Source organism: Onychomys torridus, chromosome 1 (assembly GCF_903995425.1).
Source record: "Onychomys torridus chromosome 1, mOncTor1.1, whole genome shotgun sequence".
NCBI lineage: Eukaryota > Metazoa > Chordata > Mammalia > Rodentia > Cricetidae > Onychomys > Onychomys torridus.
Window position 1 is genome coordinate 147805251 of NC_050443.1, and position 20471 is coordinate 147825721.

General features: G+C 43.1%; 1 protein-coding gene across 1 annotated transcript in view; it reads left to right on the top strand.

The window, feature by feature from the left end:
• Positions 1–1526: 1526 nt before the first annotated feature.
• Pdcd1lg2 (programmed cell death 1 ligand 2) overlaps positions 1527–20471 on the top strand; it is a 53120-nt gene continuing 34175 nt past the window's right edge. Inside the window, exons 1-3 of the mRNA XM_036178771.1 lie at positions 1527–1581; positions 2518–2677; positions 9990–10057. Coding sequence (XP_036034664.1) covers positions 1527–1581; positions 2518–2677; positions 9990–10057 — 283 coding nt within the window. The remainder of the gene's footprint in view (positions 1582–2517; positions 2678–9989; positions 10058–20471) is intronic.

Sequence of the window (20471 nt, forward strand, 5' to 3'; positions counted from 1 at the left end):
AGAAGTTGTCTTGATTTCTCTGGAAAAATATGACTTCCTGATACAATCGAATAAGATGATCTAAGTACTTCTTGTGTAGAAAAATAATGAGAAAAGGAGCTGAAATTCTAAATACACTAGGGAGCCATGTGTATTGCACCATGCCTATAAACCCAGCACTTGGATAGTAAAGAAGGAAAAAGCTAGCCTGGGCTACATAAAACTCTATCTTCAGAAAACTGAATAGTGATAATAATATTATTAATAGCTATACTAGGGAAAAAGTTGAATACAAACTGTTGAAAGTAAGACAAATAGGGAACACACTATAATAATATATGCTTAGAAAGCCCAGGGGAGGTTCCTCAGAGTAGGTGGGCCTGTAAGTCATAGAAACTAGAGAGACAGTTTCTAAGCCTAAGATTGTCTGTCACCTTAGAAAGGATAATGGCAGTAAATTTGAAGAATGATTTATCATTTACAATGTATCATCCAAGTACCCACAAGTATTTCTCTTCACTTCCTGAAGTTTGACCAAGAGATCCAGGTGTTAGTGAGCCTGATACTTTCTAGTATCCATCACTTCACAGTATAATTAAGATAAAAATGGATGCATACCAAGAATAGATAGATGGTGGGGTACTGACTTATAAGACACAAGTGAGTTTCAGAAGGAGACTAGAAAGATGAACTGGTCACCTGAACATTTCATTTACCCGTGTTATCACTGTGTTCATGCAGCTGAAGGAGTGGATGCCCTGTAAATGGTGAGTTTATTAATTTTGTCTGTGTATTCATTCCATGCATCCTCTAGACTCTCCCTTCATTCCATGTATTCTCTAAACTCTCCATTCATTCCATACATCTTTCAAACTTTCCATCCATTCCATACTTTCTCCAGACTCTCCATTCATTCCAAACATCTTTCAAATTCTCCATTCATTCCATACATTCTCCAGACTCTGCACTCATTCCATGTATCTCTAAACTCTCCATTCATTCCATTCATCCTCCAGACTCTCCAGACCCTGCTTGCCTGGCTATAAAAGAATCTATGCTTCCTTCACTTCTTTGTACTTGATGTTTGCTTCCCTAACTATAAAGGTTCTAAGGACCTATTCACTTGGAAAATATGTTCCTCACAAAGAACTCAGAAGACAAAGGTCTTATTTGCATTGAGTAGTGTTTTGAGACAAGTTGATAAGGGAGGGGCTTAAGATACCTGTGCTAACAACCTTGCAAGAACCTTCCACTAATGAAAACTCTTGCTTCAACGTGGGCCTTTGTCTTCAGCAAGTTCTAGGATGATGATTGTCTACCTATTACTAGCTCATCCCATTGTGGCCTTAACTAACAGGAAGTTCTTCCTAAAGTGTCTGTTTATCTAAAAGAGAGAGGATCCAACTGGGAGCCAGACTCCTGAGGGAATGATCATGCTTATGAGCAGCAATTTATTGTTTATTAATTAAAATTTGAGACCTAAATAAATGCAAAAAGCTTTAGTTCTAACAGGAAAGATTGAAGTAAAATCACTTGACATACCAGTAATGAGCTACATGCTAGCATTAGAGGCGAGTAATGAGCTATATACTAGAATTAGAGGTAAGTAATGAGCTACATGCTAGCCTTCAGATGCACTCAAAATACAGGGAACTGTGTGAGTCAGTTAGGAAAGGTTTGTGTTGAATGCAGTAGAATATAAGGCCTTTTAACAAGACATGTATGACACTATATCAATCTTTAAAAACTCATAAACTGAGGTAGAGTGAAACAAAATGCTTTACAAAGTAAAATGAGATTGGAATTTTCACAACCACCATGCAGTTCTGTCCATGGAAAGGGCATGGGTTATTAAGTGACTGAGGAGGCAAGAGAAGCCAGGGTAGGAAAGGCATTAAAGACTGTCCCAAGGAAAACTTGACTCCTTAAACAATACCACTTAGGCTTTAAAAGAATCACTCTGGCTTCTGAATTGAGCATCAAATGTCAAAAGGTGAGATTAGGATCTTAGAGTCCTATTATCAGAAAGTTGTAGAAATCATCACAAGAGATGATAATGGCTCCAACTGATATGGAATCCTGGGGCAGGTGAGAAGTGACTAGGTTCTGAGTATTTGTGAAAAGAGAGCTTATAGGATGAGTTAGAAGTCAAATGGGAGGAGAAAAGAGTGAAGAATGGTTCTAGGATTGATGTCCTCTGCCTTAACAAGGCTGGTAGAGAGGGAGCCAGGACCAAAGGAGGAACCAGCGGTAAGGAAGATGTGCCAGGGCAGCAGGAGAAGAGATGAGAGTCTAAATTATGGTGATGCCAGTGGACAGCAGAAAGGAGAGGGGTCGTCTAAGATGTGTAGCGGATGTGGATGTAAGAAGATTAGAGGAAAGAATGAAATCACTCTTAGGATTCTGGCATGAGATGGTTGTTATTATTATTATTGGAATGACAGGAAAGAAAGCACAAAGCTTTTATAAGCTGTTCAACGTGTTAGAGGCTAATAATTTATAACCTCAGAATTTGATTGCTTATGTGTCTGGTTTTAGAGTCTGTGTTCTTATGCATTGCACGGGTCACATTTTCCCTGGAAGCAAAATTAATAGGACAGGAGTTTGCAGGCTGCAAAGTTCCTCAGTTTTGCAAGGAGGCAATGTGTGAGGAAAGGCCTGTTAAATGGCCCAAGAAAAAAGAGAAGCTTGGCCAGCGGTGAGTGGCCAGGAGTTCTTTCTGTTTCTAGCGCTCTGCTGCATGTCATCCTTTCCTGCTCGAAAACAAGAACGCTGGCAAGTGCCAGGCCTGCTGCTGGGCATGAAGACAATAACTTTTCGAGGTATGCATGCATTTGTATGAGCCGGATGGCCACTGTCAGGTTCAGCTAAAGCACATCACAAGTAGTAAGCCCTGAGTATTGCCTGTGTGATGTGGCCCTTCCTTAAATAAAGGCAAGGAAACAATGACTGTGGACTCATACATCCTTGGAGATACTGCTCTGTTTTCCTCCTCCTTTGTGCCATATTCTTTTCATTTTTAAGATTAATTTGTATTATTTTAAAGTGTGTGTGTGTGTGTGTTTGTGTGTGTGTGTGTGTGTGTGTGTGTATGTACACACATGCACGTGCATGAGCATAGGTGCCCACAGAGACCAGAGGTATCAGATCCTCTGAAGCTGGAGTTATAAGCAGTTATGAGCTGAAGCCATCTAATGTGGGCACTGGGAATTGAGCTCAGATCCTCCGCAAGAGCAAGGTGCACTGTTAACTGCTGAGCTGTCTCTCCAGCTCCCCTTGTGCCGTAATCCACGGGCATAGTGTACCTCTTGGATTCACTTATGTCTTCTGTCACTTGTGAAGGCATTGATGGCCTTCACATTACTAAATCCAGCTCTCAGAAACATTTACTTCTACAGCACTCTTCACTGCAGCTCTGTGTTCTTCAAACACTGGTTTTATTATTATTCATGTGTGGTGAGGCCAACAGATCAGAGATGGCCAACATTGGTACCAAGTGAGGGCTTGTTGCCCAACCCACAAAGAAGCCACTACTTGGGCGCCACTTTTGGAAAAGAAAGCACTTTATCATGTGATTAACTAGTAAGGGATCAGGAGCGGTAATAAGCTCAAACCTGCCTTCTCAATGGATTGATGGGGGGGGGGTATTTATTTGAAAGGGGCAGGAGACACTGCTTATTGGTGGCAAGAGGGGCTTTTAGGGTACTTTGCAGACAGATGCTCACTGTGACTCTTAGGTGCCCTTTTCTTAGCCAGGAGAGTTAGGCTCTCCAATGGACATTTTCTTTATTTAACATTTTATAGATTGTTTGTGGATTTCACATCATGCATTCTGATCCCATTCATCTCCTTATCCCTTTGTATCCACCATCTGCCCTTGCAACCCCCCCCTGAGAATTTAAAAGAATAAAAACCTCACTGTGAAAGGAAGCTACAGCATAGACTCAGTGGGTCACACAGTTCACCCTTTGGCCCATGCATCTTTACTGGCAAGTGTTCGTTACAGTGAGTCATTGGTCTGGCTCAAAGCCTCTTGCTTCTGCTACACTACGACGTGGGGACTCCTCTTGGCTATCCTGTTGTTGCCCTTTGTCATGGAGATCCTGCAGCTTTGGGTCTGAAGGACCAGCCCCTTCACATGCTCTAGCAGTTCATAGATAGGGTGGATGTGGATGTTAAGTGGGCCTACTTAGAGTCCTGGTTCTTGGCCTGGGTGATAGCTGGGTTGGTCAGCCTGCCAGCTCTTCCTCATCCTCACCGCCAGGCGAGCTCTCCAGCATTGCCCCAGCTAGCTCATCCTACGCAGCAGGCGGCAAAGGGCAGAGCCAATTCTGCTGCTCTCATACCCTGGGGGCAGCTCGCCTCCACCCACACCAGGGCTAGCTCTACTATGTTGCCCAGGCAACACTCACAACCTTGTGCCAGCTCACCCCAACCCCTGTCAACAGGGTCAGCTGTATTGTGTGGCCCAGGCAAGGTGCAGGGCCAGTTCTCCAGAGTGCTGCAGCTGGTGAGAGGTAGGGCCAGCTCTCCCACCTGCCACAGATGATGGGGTGTGGGAGGCAGCTCTCCTATGCTCACATTCTCTAACCAGCTTACCCCTCCCCCAATCCCAACCCCATCAACAGGGTACAATGGGCATTTTTGAGCTTTTGTTGATGAAATGTCTTGACCAGATGGTCTGGCTTCTTCCATGACTGTCCATTCTAGAAATACCAGTTTCAAACCCACCTCAAGTGGATTCTGAAGACATCTCCTGAGAACAACCTAAATACTTTGTTATTTGAAGAATGAATGCCTGGTGTGTCAAGCCTTAGTTCATTTTACCATTGAGAAGATAGTCTGATATACTTATAAATCTCAAAGGAAAAACACCTTGTGCCACAGGGTCCCACATGGGGAAACACCAGGGTTAGCCAGGAGAAAGGAGATATGTAGGCAGGTATCTGCATTACTATTTCTCCAGGAGAAAAAAGTGAGGCAGAAAAGGCAGATTTAGGATTAATTAACACAACTTCTGCTGGCTTTCAGCAAGGATTAGTCACTAGCTTCATAGTGTTTGGCTGTGAGGAGTGAGACAGATAGTGAACAAGAACATCTAGGTCCCCAATAAAGTAGGCCATGGAGCACAAAGACTCTGAAATGCCTGGTTTACATTTAAACAAAGTGTTCTTGGCCCATTGGTGCCACCTCTTAGAACTGGCTAATTGGGGGAGGGTGGTCTGGTAGCATTAGCAAGCTTTCAATCTACCAAAGATCAGAATACCCAGAGCAAAATCTATAGTTAACAGGTGCTGTCATCTGGGCGTTCGCCCTCTGCCGCCTCTTCTTTGCTGATGCTGCTCTTCACAGTGGTCCAGACATGCTGGAATACCCCAGGTCTGTTGCTTCATACATGTCTCATAGCTGATGTCATGCAGGCTGTGGCCTATGTTACTGTTTATACAAGGTCTTATGGTAACCTCCAACTCTGGACTGTGCTCTTCCAACTCCTGAATGGCTTCCTTTGGAACAGGCACCTCAGATCTGATAAATATTCCTGGTTCTCTACCACCCTAATGACTCAATCCCCAAGCCCAGGAGTTGTGCTGTATTTTTAAAAACTGCTTATCTATACTGTCAGCAATGCCCTATAGGTTTTCTTTCTAAATATAGATCTAAGAAAATGCCTACTCAGTGACCACACCAATCAGACTCCTATCTGAAGCTCACACACTTCACTCCATTCTCTCCTCAACCTTGTCCAAAATAGCCGATGTGGCTGACATCCTGAAACTCACTAAGCAGAGACGGAAGAACCCAGAAGTGTAAGAGAGAATCTCTTCCTTCAAAAGAAAGAAGCAGACAGAAACAAGAGGGCAGAAGGTGAGGCAAGCCCTGGCAGCATGCACTGAGCACCCCACGAGTATTGCCTTCTGATTTACTTCTTTACATTGTTGAACTTGGTCACGTGAAGGGGCTGGACCACGTTTAAATGACTGGGCTCGCCTTTTCACATCACAGAACCCATAGCAACCAGTCCCAAAGTCCTCTGCTTGCCTCTCCCATCTGCACTCTGGCTGGCAGGAAAGGGGAAACGCACTGCTGGTGAGGGAGGAAGCTGGTGGGTGGAGGAGAGATCTAGAGTAAAAGCCGAGGTGGTCCATGGTGTCCTGCAGGCTGCAGCATGCAGTTCAATTAGAGTGCCATTTTTTTGTTCAAGTTATTTTAATGATTAGAATGCATAACATTTGAATGTGCAAATAAAAACTTCTAAAAAGCTTGGGATGGTGAGGTCGCTCAGTGAGTACAGGTGCTTGTTAGGCAAGCTGGAGACCCAAGTGCCATTCCCAAACCTCACAGAAAGGTGCAAGGAGAGAGACAACTTCATAAAGGTGGCTTCCATATGCACATCAAAGCACAGGTGTCCACACTTTCCCATATCACCAAGAATAATAATAAATAATATTTTTAAAGTTTCAAAGTCTGAAAAAAGAAAAACAAAGGAAAAGAAACAAAAAGACAGGTTTCTTTCAGGAGTGGAAAGACAGCATTGCTGAGATGATCACATTCCCCTCAAAAGGAGCTGTGGAGTCAACACAGTTCTTACCAAGGCACAGGGACAGTCCCTTTGTGCCAAAAAGACAAGGCTGTTCTAAAATTCATACGGAAATTCAAGGGAGAGAAGGAAAGAAGCCAGAAGGGATCAAGGGAGGGAGAGAGAGGACTTGAGAACAAAGTTTGAAGGTCTCACTTCCTGGTTTCAAACTTTCCCCGAAGCTGCAGTAATTAGCACTGCGTGATAGGGGCATAGGACAGGGATAGAGCTGAGCAAAGTAGATGAAAAGACCAGCAATATGTCCCCACATCTATCATCAAGGATGCTGAGACAATTCTACAGATAAAGGATAGTTTAGTTTTGGAACATGTGCAAAAGAACTTTATTCACCCTCAGAAATGAACTCAAAACAGGTTAGAGACCTAGATAGGAGCAAAACATATTTTGTTCTTACAAGAAAATGCTAGCAAGGGATAAACCAATTTGGTTTACTATACATTGGTATAACTTCCCATTATGAAAGGAATCAAGTGTTGATATGTGATGCACAGCAGCTCAATCTTGACGTTTTATTCAAGAGGCCAGCCACAAAAGATCAAGAAGGCTTGATGTCATTTATGTAAAATTTCAGCACAAATAGTTGACCAAGACAGAAAGCAGATTGGTAACTGCTAGAGATTATAGGAAAAGGATGGGGAAATGGAAATTTTTCTAAATGGGTATGGTTCTTTTTAATGGTAATCAAAATGTTGCAAAGTTAAATAGGGGTGCTGGTCATACAACTCTATGTGTACACTAAACCCCCCACTGAATTAGTATTGCACTTTTAAGAATCTGTATTAAGTTTAGACAGCTTTCTTTTGTGTGTTAACTATATTTTAATAAAGCTATTGAATACTTAAAAACTAAATTTAAAGAACACATAGAAAATAAAACCCTCAACAGATCACTTCCCTCTACCAGCCCCAGAACCCTAACATAAGCTATCACACTACCCTCTTAAGTCTGCACGGACAACTAACTCATCCTTCCAATAGCAGGCAAATCTCTAACCAAGGCAACATCCTCTTCTGAAAATGCAAATGAAGATACCCAGGCTCCAGAGAGAATCCCTCCACCAGCTTACTGTGTTCTCTGAACAGCTCTGCTTTCCCAGGACTTAGATGTACAGCTGTCCCTGGAGAAATGGGTTCATGACTAGTAAAGCCTAAAGGTCCTTCCAGGAGAGAGGAACTGGCAGCTGGGTGCCTTCCCATTTGTCTTCTGTGGATGTAGAAAACCTGAATCAGTGAAACAGGAAGTGGAACCAGACTGAGTTGGAGCAGGACCCGCCACACCTCCCGTCCCCACTAGACCCCAGAACTCTACCTGCTCTGTCTAGAGCTCTCAGAAAAACACTGAGATTCCCTGCCCCCCACCTCCCCAGTCAGAATGGCTATCATCAGGGAAACAGCAAAATACAACAGATGCTGGAAAGGATGCTGGGAAAAATGAATCCTTGCACACTGCTAATGGGATGAAAATTAGTACAGCCACATGGAAATTAGCCTGGATATTCCTCAAAAAACTAAAACTGGTACCACCATATGCTCCATCTGTCACCCTCCTGAGAACCCAATGGAATCTAAGTCATCCACCAAAATACTTGTATACCCAAGCTTATTGCTGTACTCTAGTAGCCAAGTTATGACATTGGCCTAGGTGTTCACTGATGGATGAAAGGATAAAAAAAATATGTTGCATATGTATACAATAGAACATTATTCAGCCAGAAAGAAGAATTCAATGCCATTTGTAGAAAAAAATACATGAAAATAGGAGAACTGCCAATGAGGAAGGGGGCCATGAGAGATGGGGTGGAAGGGGGCCATGAGAGATGGGGTTGACATATAAGGTAATGGGGGTAAACATAACCAAAGTCCATTATGAAGATTCACAGTGGAATTCATTATTTTATACAATTAATAGTTAATAAAGCTTTTACAACATGAATGTAAACATTTTCATCATATAGATTTTAATCAGCTTCTTTAAGGTATAACTTTGAATAAATAATAAATCATCTCCATTTAATGTGTTCAAAGAAATAAAAAGTAGGCTAGGCACAGTGGCACTTGTGTACTCAGAAAGTGGAAACAGGAGAATCAGAAGTTCAAAGCCAGTCTCTGGTACATGGGTGGAGTCAGCCTGGACAATATGAAACCCTGTTTTTAAAAAAATAATAGAAAATTCATTAAGAGGCAAGTCACTCTTACAATCCCTCCTCTTTCTTGACAATTGGACTCCTGGAGCTCCACCTGGGGCCTGGTCAAGGATCTCTGCATCCACTTCCATCAGTTATTGGATGAGAGTTCCAGCATGACAGTTGGGTGTTTGGCCATCCAATCTCCAGACTAGGTCAGTTCGGGCTTTCTCTTGACCATTGCCAGTAGTCTACAGTGGATGTATCATTGTAGATTTCTGGGGACCTCTCTAGCACTTTGCTTTTTCCTGTTCTCATGTGGTCTTTATTTATCATGGTCTGTTAGGAGTCCAATTGTCGAGAAAGAGGAGGGATTGTAATGAGTGTGAATTGTTGAGACCAAGATTGGAAAAGCACAGAGACAAATAGCCAAACTAATGGAAACACATGAATTATGAACCAAAAGCTGTGGAGCCCCCAACTGGATCAGGCCCTCGGGATAAGTGAGACAATTGAATAGCTTGAACTGTTTGGGAGGCATCCAGGCAGTGGGACCTGGACCTATCCTTAGTGCATGAGCTGGCTGTTTGGAGCCTAGGCACATGTGGGGACACTTTGCTTAGTCTGGAAGGAGGGGTCTGGACCTGCCTGTACTGAATCCACCAGGTTGAGCTGAATCCCCAGGGAAGTCTTTGCCCTGGAGGAGATGGGAATGGAGGGGAGGGGCTTGGAGGAAGGCAGGGGCGGGGGCATGAGGGGAGAGGACAGGGGAACCCATGGCTGATATGTAAAATTAAGACACAAATATAATAATAATAATAAAAGAGGCAAGTCACACAACATGCACAATGAGTCTGTTCTCCAGGTCTCCTCTCCAGGTTCTGGTCCAGCTAGAGAAGAAGGAATACCTTACCTATTCGGTAAATGAGGCTGGTGTTCAAGATTTTGGTACTGACTGAACTTTAGACAGTGACATGGAGGCACGAAAGGATACGGATGGTCACCATTGTGGGTGACCAATAAGGCCCATCCTCTTCTCCAGAAAAGGCCCTGTGAGAAGGAAGAAGAGCATCTCATTTGAATTCAGAAAGAGTGCCTTCTTCCTCCTTACTGTGCATGCCCTCTTCTGCAGAAAAGGCACTTACCACTTCTCCTCTTGCCTTTGCTGTCTGTCACCTGCATCTCCCACAAGATTTGTATCCGGGTCACTACCATGCTCTTGGGAGCAGTTAAACCAGCAGAGACTGAGAAGGCTCACTAAGCCCTGAGACTCTCCATTGTCTATTTCAGATCGATACAGGCCATGTTCCTCCCGCTGCTGACATTGAGCCTGGGCTTGCTACTTCGTCACATTGAAGGTAAGAAAGGACAATGGGTGGGGCCTGAGGACGACGACAAGCAGGCCGTGGCCTCTAGCCAAAGCTGGAAATGAGTGTGCTCCTCCATCTGCGGGCTTTCTTTGAGAGGGAGTGTGGTTACTGGATATTTCAAGTAGCAGAGAAGAATGGTTCCCAGGGTGGCTGGTCCCATCTTACAGAAACAGAGACTGGGAATGTTAATCCATCTGTCCCCATCATCCAATGCTTACACTGAGACAAGACTAGTCAAAACACATGCGTCTGTGTGGATGTAAGAGAGCAGCGGTTCTGTTCCATTTAAGGTAAAGCGCAGAGCAGCTGTTTTTCCTTCTATCAGGGACAGTGGCCAGGGCAAACATAAAACACTTTGTTACTCAAGTGAGTTCTTTTAACAAGCAATGGCGGCGGCCACTGGTCATTTAATGTCTTAATGTGGACTGAATTGAAAAGTCAAAGGTGCCCGTAAAGCGCCCCATGAAAGCTGAATCTGAAGCCTATGCTTTTGAACTTGAAGATGGGACATCTAGCGGAGGATGTGGTTGAGCAGGGAGAAAGCAGTTTCAGAATCGATTGTTTCCCTGGGGAAGGTATTTCAGATCACTGGTGTGTGCCGTCAGGGTGGCACTACACTTTCAAGAGAATACTAGGAACTAAGAAAAGAGACAGGCATGTGGCTAGGGGACTGGGTGCCCCACAACAGAAGCAGAGGCTTTCCTTGAGAGGAACCATGGGAAAGTTATCCTTGGTACCGGATAACCTTTTGATGAGTGGTCTCCCTGTCTCAACCTGTCCAGGTGGTCGGTTCCACACTTCTCTTTCAGCCATGCTCCTTCCTTCTTCATGGGCTGCTTAGTCTGATCTGGCACTAAGGACACATGTTTGGCACATTCTGCTTTTAAAAGACCCTAGTATTTTTCCTTTTTACTGTCCTGATCCACCCCAGTGCTAGCTAAAGGAACAAGGAATGGTTTCTGCCTGGCTCTCATTGGGCAAGAGATGTTATTCCCATAAAGCCATTAAGGGACCAATGGGCAAAGGCAGGGTCTGAAGCTGGAGTTCCCGTGCCCTGACAGGATTGAGGATTTCAGGAGAAACCTTGGGGAGTGTGCAACCCCTACAGATTAATAACTGAAAAACCACCAGGGCTGTTTTCTTCTTGGAAAGAGAGGAGCTAGGAAAACGGGGGTGGGGTGGGGGGCAGAATGTTTGTTTGCCTATTTTCTTCTTCTTTTATTTCATTTGTCTGTTTTTTAAATTATTTATTTTATATCCCAACTACAGTTTCCCCTCCTCTCCTCCCATTCCCTCCCCCAACCTCCCTCTGCTCCCCCTCCCCCAATCCACTCCTCCTTTGTTTCTGTTCAGAAAGGGGCAGGCCTCCCATGGGTGTCAACAAGCATGGTATATCAAGTTGAGATAAGACTAAGCATCTCCCCTTGTATTAAGGCTGGGCAAGGCAATCCAGTGTTAGGAGTCCCTCAAGTAGGCCAAGCTACACAACTGTCACATATGTGTAGGGGGCTGGTCCCATGCAGGCTCCCTGGTTGTTGGTTCAGACTCTGTGAGCTCCTATGAGCCAAGTTAGTCATTGCTGTGGGTTTTCTTTGATGTCCTTGGCCCCTCTGGCTCCTACAATCCTTCCTCCCTCTCTTCAGCAGGATTCCCCGAGCTCAGTACAATGTTTGGCTGAGTGTCTCTGCATCTGTTTCCATCAGTTACTGGATGAAGGCTCTCTGACGACAATTGAGGGAGTCACCAATCTAATCACAGGAAATGGCCAGTTCAGTCTATGTATTCACTATTGTTAGGAGTCTCAAGATCTCTTCTATTTCCCCTTCCCAGGGAGATACCATGTGTCCCCCTTGAGCCCTCCTTGTGACCTACCCTCTCTGGGTCTGTGGATTGTAGCATGGCTATCCTTTACTTTACAGCTAATATCCACTTATGAGTGAGCACATACCATGTTTGTCTTTCTGGGTCTGGGTTACCTCACTTAGGGTGATTTTTTTCTAGTTCTAGCCATTTGCCTTCAAATTCAGTTTTTTAAACCCTCACTGAATCTTTCCATAGAGGAAGGACTGTTCCCTTTAAGAAAAGCAGCACAGGGATATTATAGTCATTATAAGCTCTGAGTTAAGTATTAAGGGAGTAGGAGGATGTAGAGACGCAGGTATTTTTACATTTGCAATAAGGCTTATATATGCTAAATGTTGAACAAGGCAGTTTATGTATCTCATTTAATCCTTACAACATCCATTTGGCAGGCAGAGAGACTGAGACTAAGGAATGTTTTGTTTTTTTTTTTTAATGCACCCTAAATGAGATAGTTACTAGGTGGCATATGAAAGAGTTATATACACTGACATCCTTTCTTTCCTACCCAGATGTGGTGCTAACAGTATGATGAAATGGTTGATAATCTATAAATCATCTAACTGGGCATGGGATTTTTACATAAGTTTGAAAATGGATACTGTTAGTTATTTAGGCGGCACTCTTAGCCCGCAAGGAACATGTCCCGAACACGACAAATCCACAGAAGAGCTGTTTATTAATAGAGGATAGAAAAGACGTGGCAGGCCTGTGTGAAGCACACACGTGAGTGAGGACAGGAGAGAAGAAGAGAGACCTGTGCAAAATGGCGCCGGCTTTTTAAAGAGTGGGCGGCGCATGCGTACAGGACCACATGTGGCTACTCCACGCATGCGCGTAGATTACATGGCCACGCACACTTTACGCAACCATGTAAAGCCATGGAGTCCTAGCCACGCGAGATGTTCTGACCTGGAAATGGCTATTTTGAACCGGAAATAATTAGGCAGTCGGATGGGCAAGCCCAACCGTGTGGACATGTTGTGATTTCCTATGAGATACATGTTTAATGCTTATTCTGAGCTTTTCACAAACCAAAAAAAAAAAAGTGTAATGAATTATTTTGATGAATTAATAAGAAGAAAACCAAACCAGCATGTTTTGCTCTCTCCAAAAGCTTGGAATTTTTTCCTGCTTTCTTAGCAGATAATTTTAATCAAATGAGTGATAAATTAGAATGCCTTCTTCTTGTGTGTATGTTTAAAATCTGTATCATTATGTGTCTTTCTAATAAAGTATTTTGATTTCAAACTAAGCTATAGGTGGGAACACCTAGAAAACAAAGCTGAGGGATGAGGGATGGGATTATTTGAGCAAAGAAAAAGGCCTGGGGTGGGGAGAAAGGGAAAACCTCAGTATCGGTGTTTGTTTGTTTGTTTAGGCTTTTCTTTCTAAGAATTGTACATTTGGGTATTATTTTTAATAATACAGTTATATTAATAAATACAAATAATAAATCTATTTATATTTATGTCATAAAAATAATACAATTTTAAGAATATATGGAAGCTTTAAGAAGAACCTGCAGCCAGGTGGGCTACAACATTCATTGTTTGAGAGTATATCCTGGTTATCATAGTGTTCAGATTGAAGATCCCACTTCGTTAATTGCTTTGTGTGTAGTGCTAGACCTGCATCCATCACTGAAAAAGGGGTTCCTATACACAAGTTACATCAATATGAGTCCTCATTCCCCTCTATGCATACATTTCTCTTTTTAAATTCTAAAACTAATGCTATAACTATAATTCTAAAACTATAATGACAAATCTGTAATTAGTCATTATAGATGAATAGTGGCACCCCTAATATTCTGATATAGTTAGATAAACTGTAGCCTATCAGCAGGATAGAGGATTATAAGTGTGGAAGTAAATTAACCACAAGCGTGCTGCTGCATCTGTGTATTTAGCAGTGTAATACTGAGTGAAAAGCCAAGCCCTGAGAGATGATATATAGCACAATGTCTTTTTCATAAGTTTGTTGCTCAAGCGTCTTTACTTTTTATTTTTTGTTTTTTGAGACAGCGTTTCTCTGTGTAGTTTTGTGCCTTTCCTATAACTCATTCTGTAGCCCAGGCTGGCCTTGAATTCACAGAGATCCTCCTGGCTCTGCTTCCCAAGTGCTGGCATTAAAGGCTTGCGCCACCACCGGCTAGCTGCTCAAGCGTCTTTAAATGTATAAGGTCCAGCTGAAATAAGCAAGAGACTGAGACACACATAATTCAGTACCAGTTGCTTCTGGAGGCAGTACATGTGTCACGTGTCATGTTCAAGTTCTTGGTTAAGGGGTGGCTTCTCAGATGCTCGCTTTTGTTGCGGTTGTTTTGTGACAAGGTTTCTCTGCATAGCGCTGGCTGTCCTGGAACTCACTCTGCTGTAGAATATAGCAAAGATACTGAAAAACACAGGAAGCTAATTCAAACTTGACACAACTGAACACTTTGGAAACACCCCCAGGTTGTTTACCAACTCCCCAAGAACTTACCAGCTTCAGCCCAAGTAAGCTCCTCCTCAAAACACTGCTCACGGTGTTCTTCTTTCTGCTATGAGTGTCATAAAAATAAATGGCTACAGATCAGTAAAAGAAATCTTTTTATGCACTCAGTCAGTATGCATTCTTTGTAGATTCCAAGCCAGCCAATGGAAGTAAACCTAATTTTTAAGTGACTATATATTTCACTGGACATGCTACAGTTTATATTCCTAGTCCCCTAGTCATGGGCATTGCAGTTATTTCAATGTCTGAGTCAAGTGTGCCTTTCTTCAAGACTGTAGAGAAACCTGATTCATTCTGATTCCATGAGCCATTAATTATTAACTCTCTCCTTATGTATATTCTATAGATAGTCCATCTATCAAAGTTTAATGGAATGATTAAGGATACATTTTCATATTAAAAGTATCCAAGTTTACATAGATTAAAATTCACTTTGACAAATACACAGTCATAGAATGACCTCCACAATCAAAATGGGATCAGATGTTCTTTATGTAATTACTTATTCTTTTATTATTAATAAACATTCATTGTATTACTTAGTGGAATCCACTGTGATATGACTACACATGTGTATAACATATACCGGAGACACTCTTTGTTGCCTGGCTTCTTTCTCTTAGTGTAATACCTTAGAGGTTCATGTACATTGCTTTCTGTATCAATAGTTTTACTTCTTTTTGTTATTGAGTGGTGTCCTATTGTAGGTATGTGCTGCATTTTGTTGATCCCTTGCCCAGGTGAAGGGTGTTTGGGCTGTTTTCCATTTGTAGCAGTTTTAAATAAAGTTGCTATAAATGCTTGTAAATAAGTTTCTGTGTGGACATACATTTTAATTTTTCTGGTTAACTACACTGAATTTCTAGACCCTATGGCTACTGTAAATAAATGTATAGGAAACTGCCAGAGCTCTCCATGGCAGTGTGCCGACTTTACATTGCCATCAGCAGTGCTTGAGAGTTTCAGTTCACTCCCCGGTATTGACCCTGTTCTGTAATTCTGTCATCCCAACAGATGCGTAGATATACCTTCCTACAGTTTCAGTTTGCAGTTTTCCAGTGACTTTTAACTTGCTGATTGGCTAGCCATTTATCTTCTTTGCTAACCTGTGTTTGCAAATCATTCTGACAGTTTTTACTTGGATTTTTTGTTTTCTGGTAAAGCATTGAATGTTCTTTATTTATTCCAGATATAACTCCATTACCAGGTATATGGTTTGTAAATATTATTTTTTCCATCTTTTAAATGGCGTCTTTGCAAAGATGCTCACTGTGGTCTAACTTATGGGTGTGGTCTTTCATGTCTCAATCTTTGGAATCCATAGCTAGGCTCTCCCAGCAGCTCAAATAGTAATCATATTTTTCTAAACGTTTTATGGCTGTACATTTTACATTTAGATTTGTAATCCATTTTGAGTTAGTGTTTGTATAGAATGTGGGGTACCAGTTGAGGCTCCCTTAACTTTTGCATACCAGCCCCATTCTTTTAGGTCTTTCTTTTCTTTATATGGAAGCACCTTTGACTCTTTGCTACAAACCAATAGTTCATATTTGTGTGGGTCCATTGGTCCTTGTGTCTAGTCTTTTATCAATATCATCTTCTCTTGATTATTGTAAATTTGTACAGGTGATTTAATTTTTCATCTTTTATTGCAAAATCTAAAACTATCTTGTAATCCAGATACACTTAAGAAATTGAAGCGCAATCCTAATTAGTCTTAACAATAAAAACCTGGAGTCAGATATCAAGGGTGAATGCTGAAAGATCAGAGAAGTAGAGTAGCAGCCACTAGAGACTTCTTACCTCTATGAAATCTCAGACTGAATGGGGCATCCTATCTCTATGAATCCTCAGACTGAAGAGGGGGCCAAGATTCTGTCTCCACCTGCCTTAGACTCCTGTCTCCACCTCCCGAATGCTGGGATTAAAGGTGTGTGCCCCCACTGCCTGGCTCTGTTTCTCTTTTAGACTGGTTCAATCTCATGCAGCCCAGGATGGCCTTGAACTCCTGATCTTCCTGCTTCCTCTTCCCAAGTGCTGGGATTAAAGGTGTGTGCCCCCACTGCCTGGCCTCTATGGTTAACTAGTGGCTAGCTCTGCCCTCTGATCTCCAGTCAGGCTTTGTTTGTCAGAACACAAACAGAATATCATAGAACAGGAAATACTATTTATTTTTATACTTATGTCTTAGACACAAAACAATTTTTCTGCCATTGATGTTTCTTTCTTTTGTCATCCTCCACCTTCCAGGTGTGGATGCAGAGTGGGCGGGGTAGGGAGGGGCTCACATTGAAGATGCCCGAGGTACCCTAGTACAGAGCACATCCCAGTCATTCTAATTGTTGATTTCCAGTGACTCTTGATATATACAGTGTGATGGCTAATCTCGATTACCAGCCTCAGGAGCTTTAGAGCCACCATGGATACACGTCTTAAAGTATGTCTGTGAGGATGAAAGAAAGACTCAGCCTGAACGTGGGCAGCACTGTGCCATGGGCTGGAATTTAGTACTGAATAAAAAGGAGGAGGTGGACTGAGCACTAGCATCCACTGAAGAGGAGAAGGTGGACTGAGCACCAGCACCCACCAAAGAGGAGAGGTGGACTGAGCACCAGCACCCACCAAAGAGGAGAAGGTGGACTGAGCACCTGCACTTTCTACCTGACTGCAGCCGCAATGTGGCCACTCCTTCCCTGCCATGACAGACCCCCTCACACTGTGAGCCAGCACAAGCCCGTCCCTTCCTTCTTGCCAGCTGTCCTGTCACAGCAATGGACAGTGAACAAGAGAACAAAAGAATGGACTCTGGCCAGGACAGTGTTTCTAACATGAAGGTGTCCCACGCAACACTGCTCACACACAGCACAGAGCACAAGTCTCCTGCACAGAACACAGTTTTCTGCAGAATAGCGGCTGCGTGAGAAGCCTTCCAACCCCTCCTCACATTTCAAGTACACTAGATAGGAAGGCAAAAAAAAGAAAGGGTAAACTTTTGTTGTTCAATGGAAAAAAGGTTCAAAATTAGCCTAAGGAAGAAACGATCTTGGCAGATCATGCAAATGATTTGTTTTGTGTTTCCTGGAGATGTGACAGGTGCTAGCTGTCATCAAGACCTGCTTGCAATTAAATGCTAAGCTGACCTCAGAATCTTCAAAAAGACTCTAGATTATCTAGGTGGGCATCCTCTGTCTGGTAACTTCAAAAGTTCAATTCTAGATTGCAGCTTAGTTTAGTTACTGCATGGCACATGAAATACAAACCAAACACACATACCTAAACACAAAGCCAAAAGTTTATCTACCTCAGTCATAGACATTGTCTACTCATGCTGGTAGCAGCTGGTAGAATCTGGTAGTAGCTGCTAGGATCACAGCCAAGAGTCATTGTGAGCAGAGATGAAAGTGAGTTGCACATAGAGATGAATTTGAATTCCAGATCCATGGCCACCACTCATTGCCAGTAAGCAAACTGTGCCCTTTGTAAAGCCTCAGATTCCTGACCTGTTAAACATGGGTCATATCTCCCACTTTGGATGGTTGATGCCCGAACCAAGTAAGATGGGGATCACTGTGTTTAAGAAAAGTCAATTATCACTCTTTTTCCCAGTTACAGTCCAAGTGCACCAATGCCATAAGCCCGCCTCACAAATCCCGATTCTCTGGGTTTGGGGCAAGCCTGAGCATCTGCATTCTACTTAGTGCTCAGGCAGAGCTGAAGGCAATGTTTTGGATGGTAGGGTGGTAAAAGGTGTTTGCAATTGCAGGTGTCTGGTTAACCTAACTAGAGTTCCTCAATACAGTCTGCACATTAGAAGCTCCCAGGAGAGTTACAAAATGGATGTCTGCTCTACCCCTTGTAAGAACTTCATCTAAAGAAGCCAAAATGGGGGTTCAGACATTCGGATTTTAAGAATGCTATGGTTTGGTTATGTGTTCCTCAAAGATTCCTGTGCTGGGGCTTAGCCTCCAGTCAGTGGTTAACTTGGTGGAAGCTTTAACTGGTGGGGTCTAGTGGGAAGTAATTAAATCCCGAGGGTCCGCACTAATAAACAGATGACACCTGCTTTTGAAGAGTGGATAGTTACAATGGGAAGCCACCTCACGTGTATGGCCATCCCTTCTGCTTCTTCACCCTGCTGTGACATGGGGAGAGCTGGATGGTGGCCGCAAGCTTCCTGGACCCTTCACCACCAGAATCCTGAGCCTCATTGTGAAGTTCACAGCCTTAGATGATTTGTTAAAACAACATGGAATGGGCTGAGGCCTTGTCCCAGAAGACTCCCATGGCAGGCAGGCTGAGGCCTTCTGCTTGGTTACTCTAACGTGCAGACAGCCTCGAGGAAGAACTCTTCACAGACTTGATTATGCATGTTTTCATTTCCTCTGTGAAGTGAAATGACACAAAATGTCGAGAGGTATAGTATTTCAAAAGTATGTTGCATCTCCTAAACTACCCATTTTAGAATAAGCAATCAATCCCCAAACTTCACACATCTTGGAAGCTGTAATTGAATCAAAATTAGTCAAAATAACAACTCTCAGTCATTCTGAGGTATTCTGATGCATGATTTATGTTGGTTAATTGCTCTTTCCTCTTATGAATGTGAGCCCCCAAATGCCACCTGTCTGAAAGGTAAACCATTTTGTTTCTAAAGCTGGAACCATCACTCTACAAAGAGAGAGGATGAAGGTTGAAAAGAAAAGAGTTTGTAAAAGGCTGGGCAATGAGGAGGGAAATTCTGCTGTCCTTTGGGGGAGTTCCAGAGGAAGTACAGGCTGTCTCTCTCATGAGAAAAAAGTCTAGAGTGATAAACAGATGAGCTAAGTCAGTCTGCATATCTCTACATCCATCCAGACACACCACTAACCTTCCTTGTACACCTCTCTCCCATGCCCCCACCTCTCTCCCTGTTGTCTATTTGGGTGTCTGTAATTTAAAATGGGGGAATGGGATTTAATAGTAGTAAACTCCTAAACTAAGTGCTCAGAAGGTAGCTAGTGTATTTTTGATGAATGAGTCATAATTATGACTCCCCTCCCTCAGGGCAAAGTGGATTTGGTACATGGTATCTGTTAGCTGTAAGGGAGTGAAGGCTTTAGAGAGGATTTCTGTCATAGCCGTTCTTCTCCCTGGCTATGCCAAACTACCTGCTGAAAACAGCTAATGGAGAAAGGGTTCGTTCTGTTCCACAATTTGCCAGAACACAGTCCATACCAGCAGGAAATGCACCATGGCCCGAGTGGGGGCAGCGAGAACACAGTCCATCCTGGCAGGAAATGTACCATGGCCCGAGTGGGGGCAGCGAGAACACAGTCCATCCTGGCAGGAAATGCACCATGGCCCGAGTGGGGGCAGCGAGAACACAGTCCATCCTGGCAGGAAAGACACTGTGGTCCGAGTGGGGGCAGCAAGAACACAGTCCATCCTGGCAGGAAAGGCACCATGGCTCAAGTGGGAGCAGCTGTCACATTGCATCTGCACTCAGAGATGCATGCTGGTGCTCAGTCCTTGGAATGGTGCCACTCACATTCAAGGTGGCTCTTCCTTGCTCAATTAAGCCTCTCTATGGACACTCTCACAGGTGTTTCCCCAGGAATTATTTCCTAGGTGTTTCTAAATCGTATCAAATTGTGAAAACTAATTATTATAGTTCCCATAATAATGGATCTTAACACCAAAAGGATCCTGTTATGGAAACTACAGGTAGGGTACATAAGAACTTGTGATTTCAGCATGCAGTGGAGCCTCCAATGCAGAATTGTATAGGGAATTCCTAAACTATGGCATCCCTTTTCACTGGTACAATCCTGGGTCTTCTCAGCTTGATCCAGCAAGGGCATGCCTGCTTAGCAATGCTTTGCAAAGGAGCACACATCTTTGAGCCTTTTTCCTGGCTCTGTTCTGCACAAAGGCTGGGCATGTGTGCACCTTCTCTGTACCACAGACCTCTGGAGAAATGCACATTAATGTTCCAGTTGTAGTTAAGACAGAGAATGGAGAAAATAAACTTGCTAGCATTTCTGGTAAAGCTCATTTGTGCCTA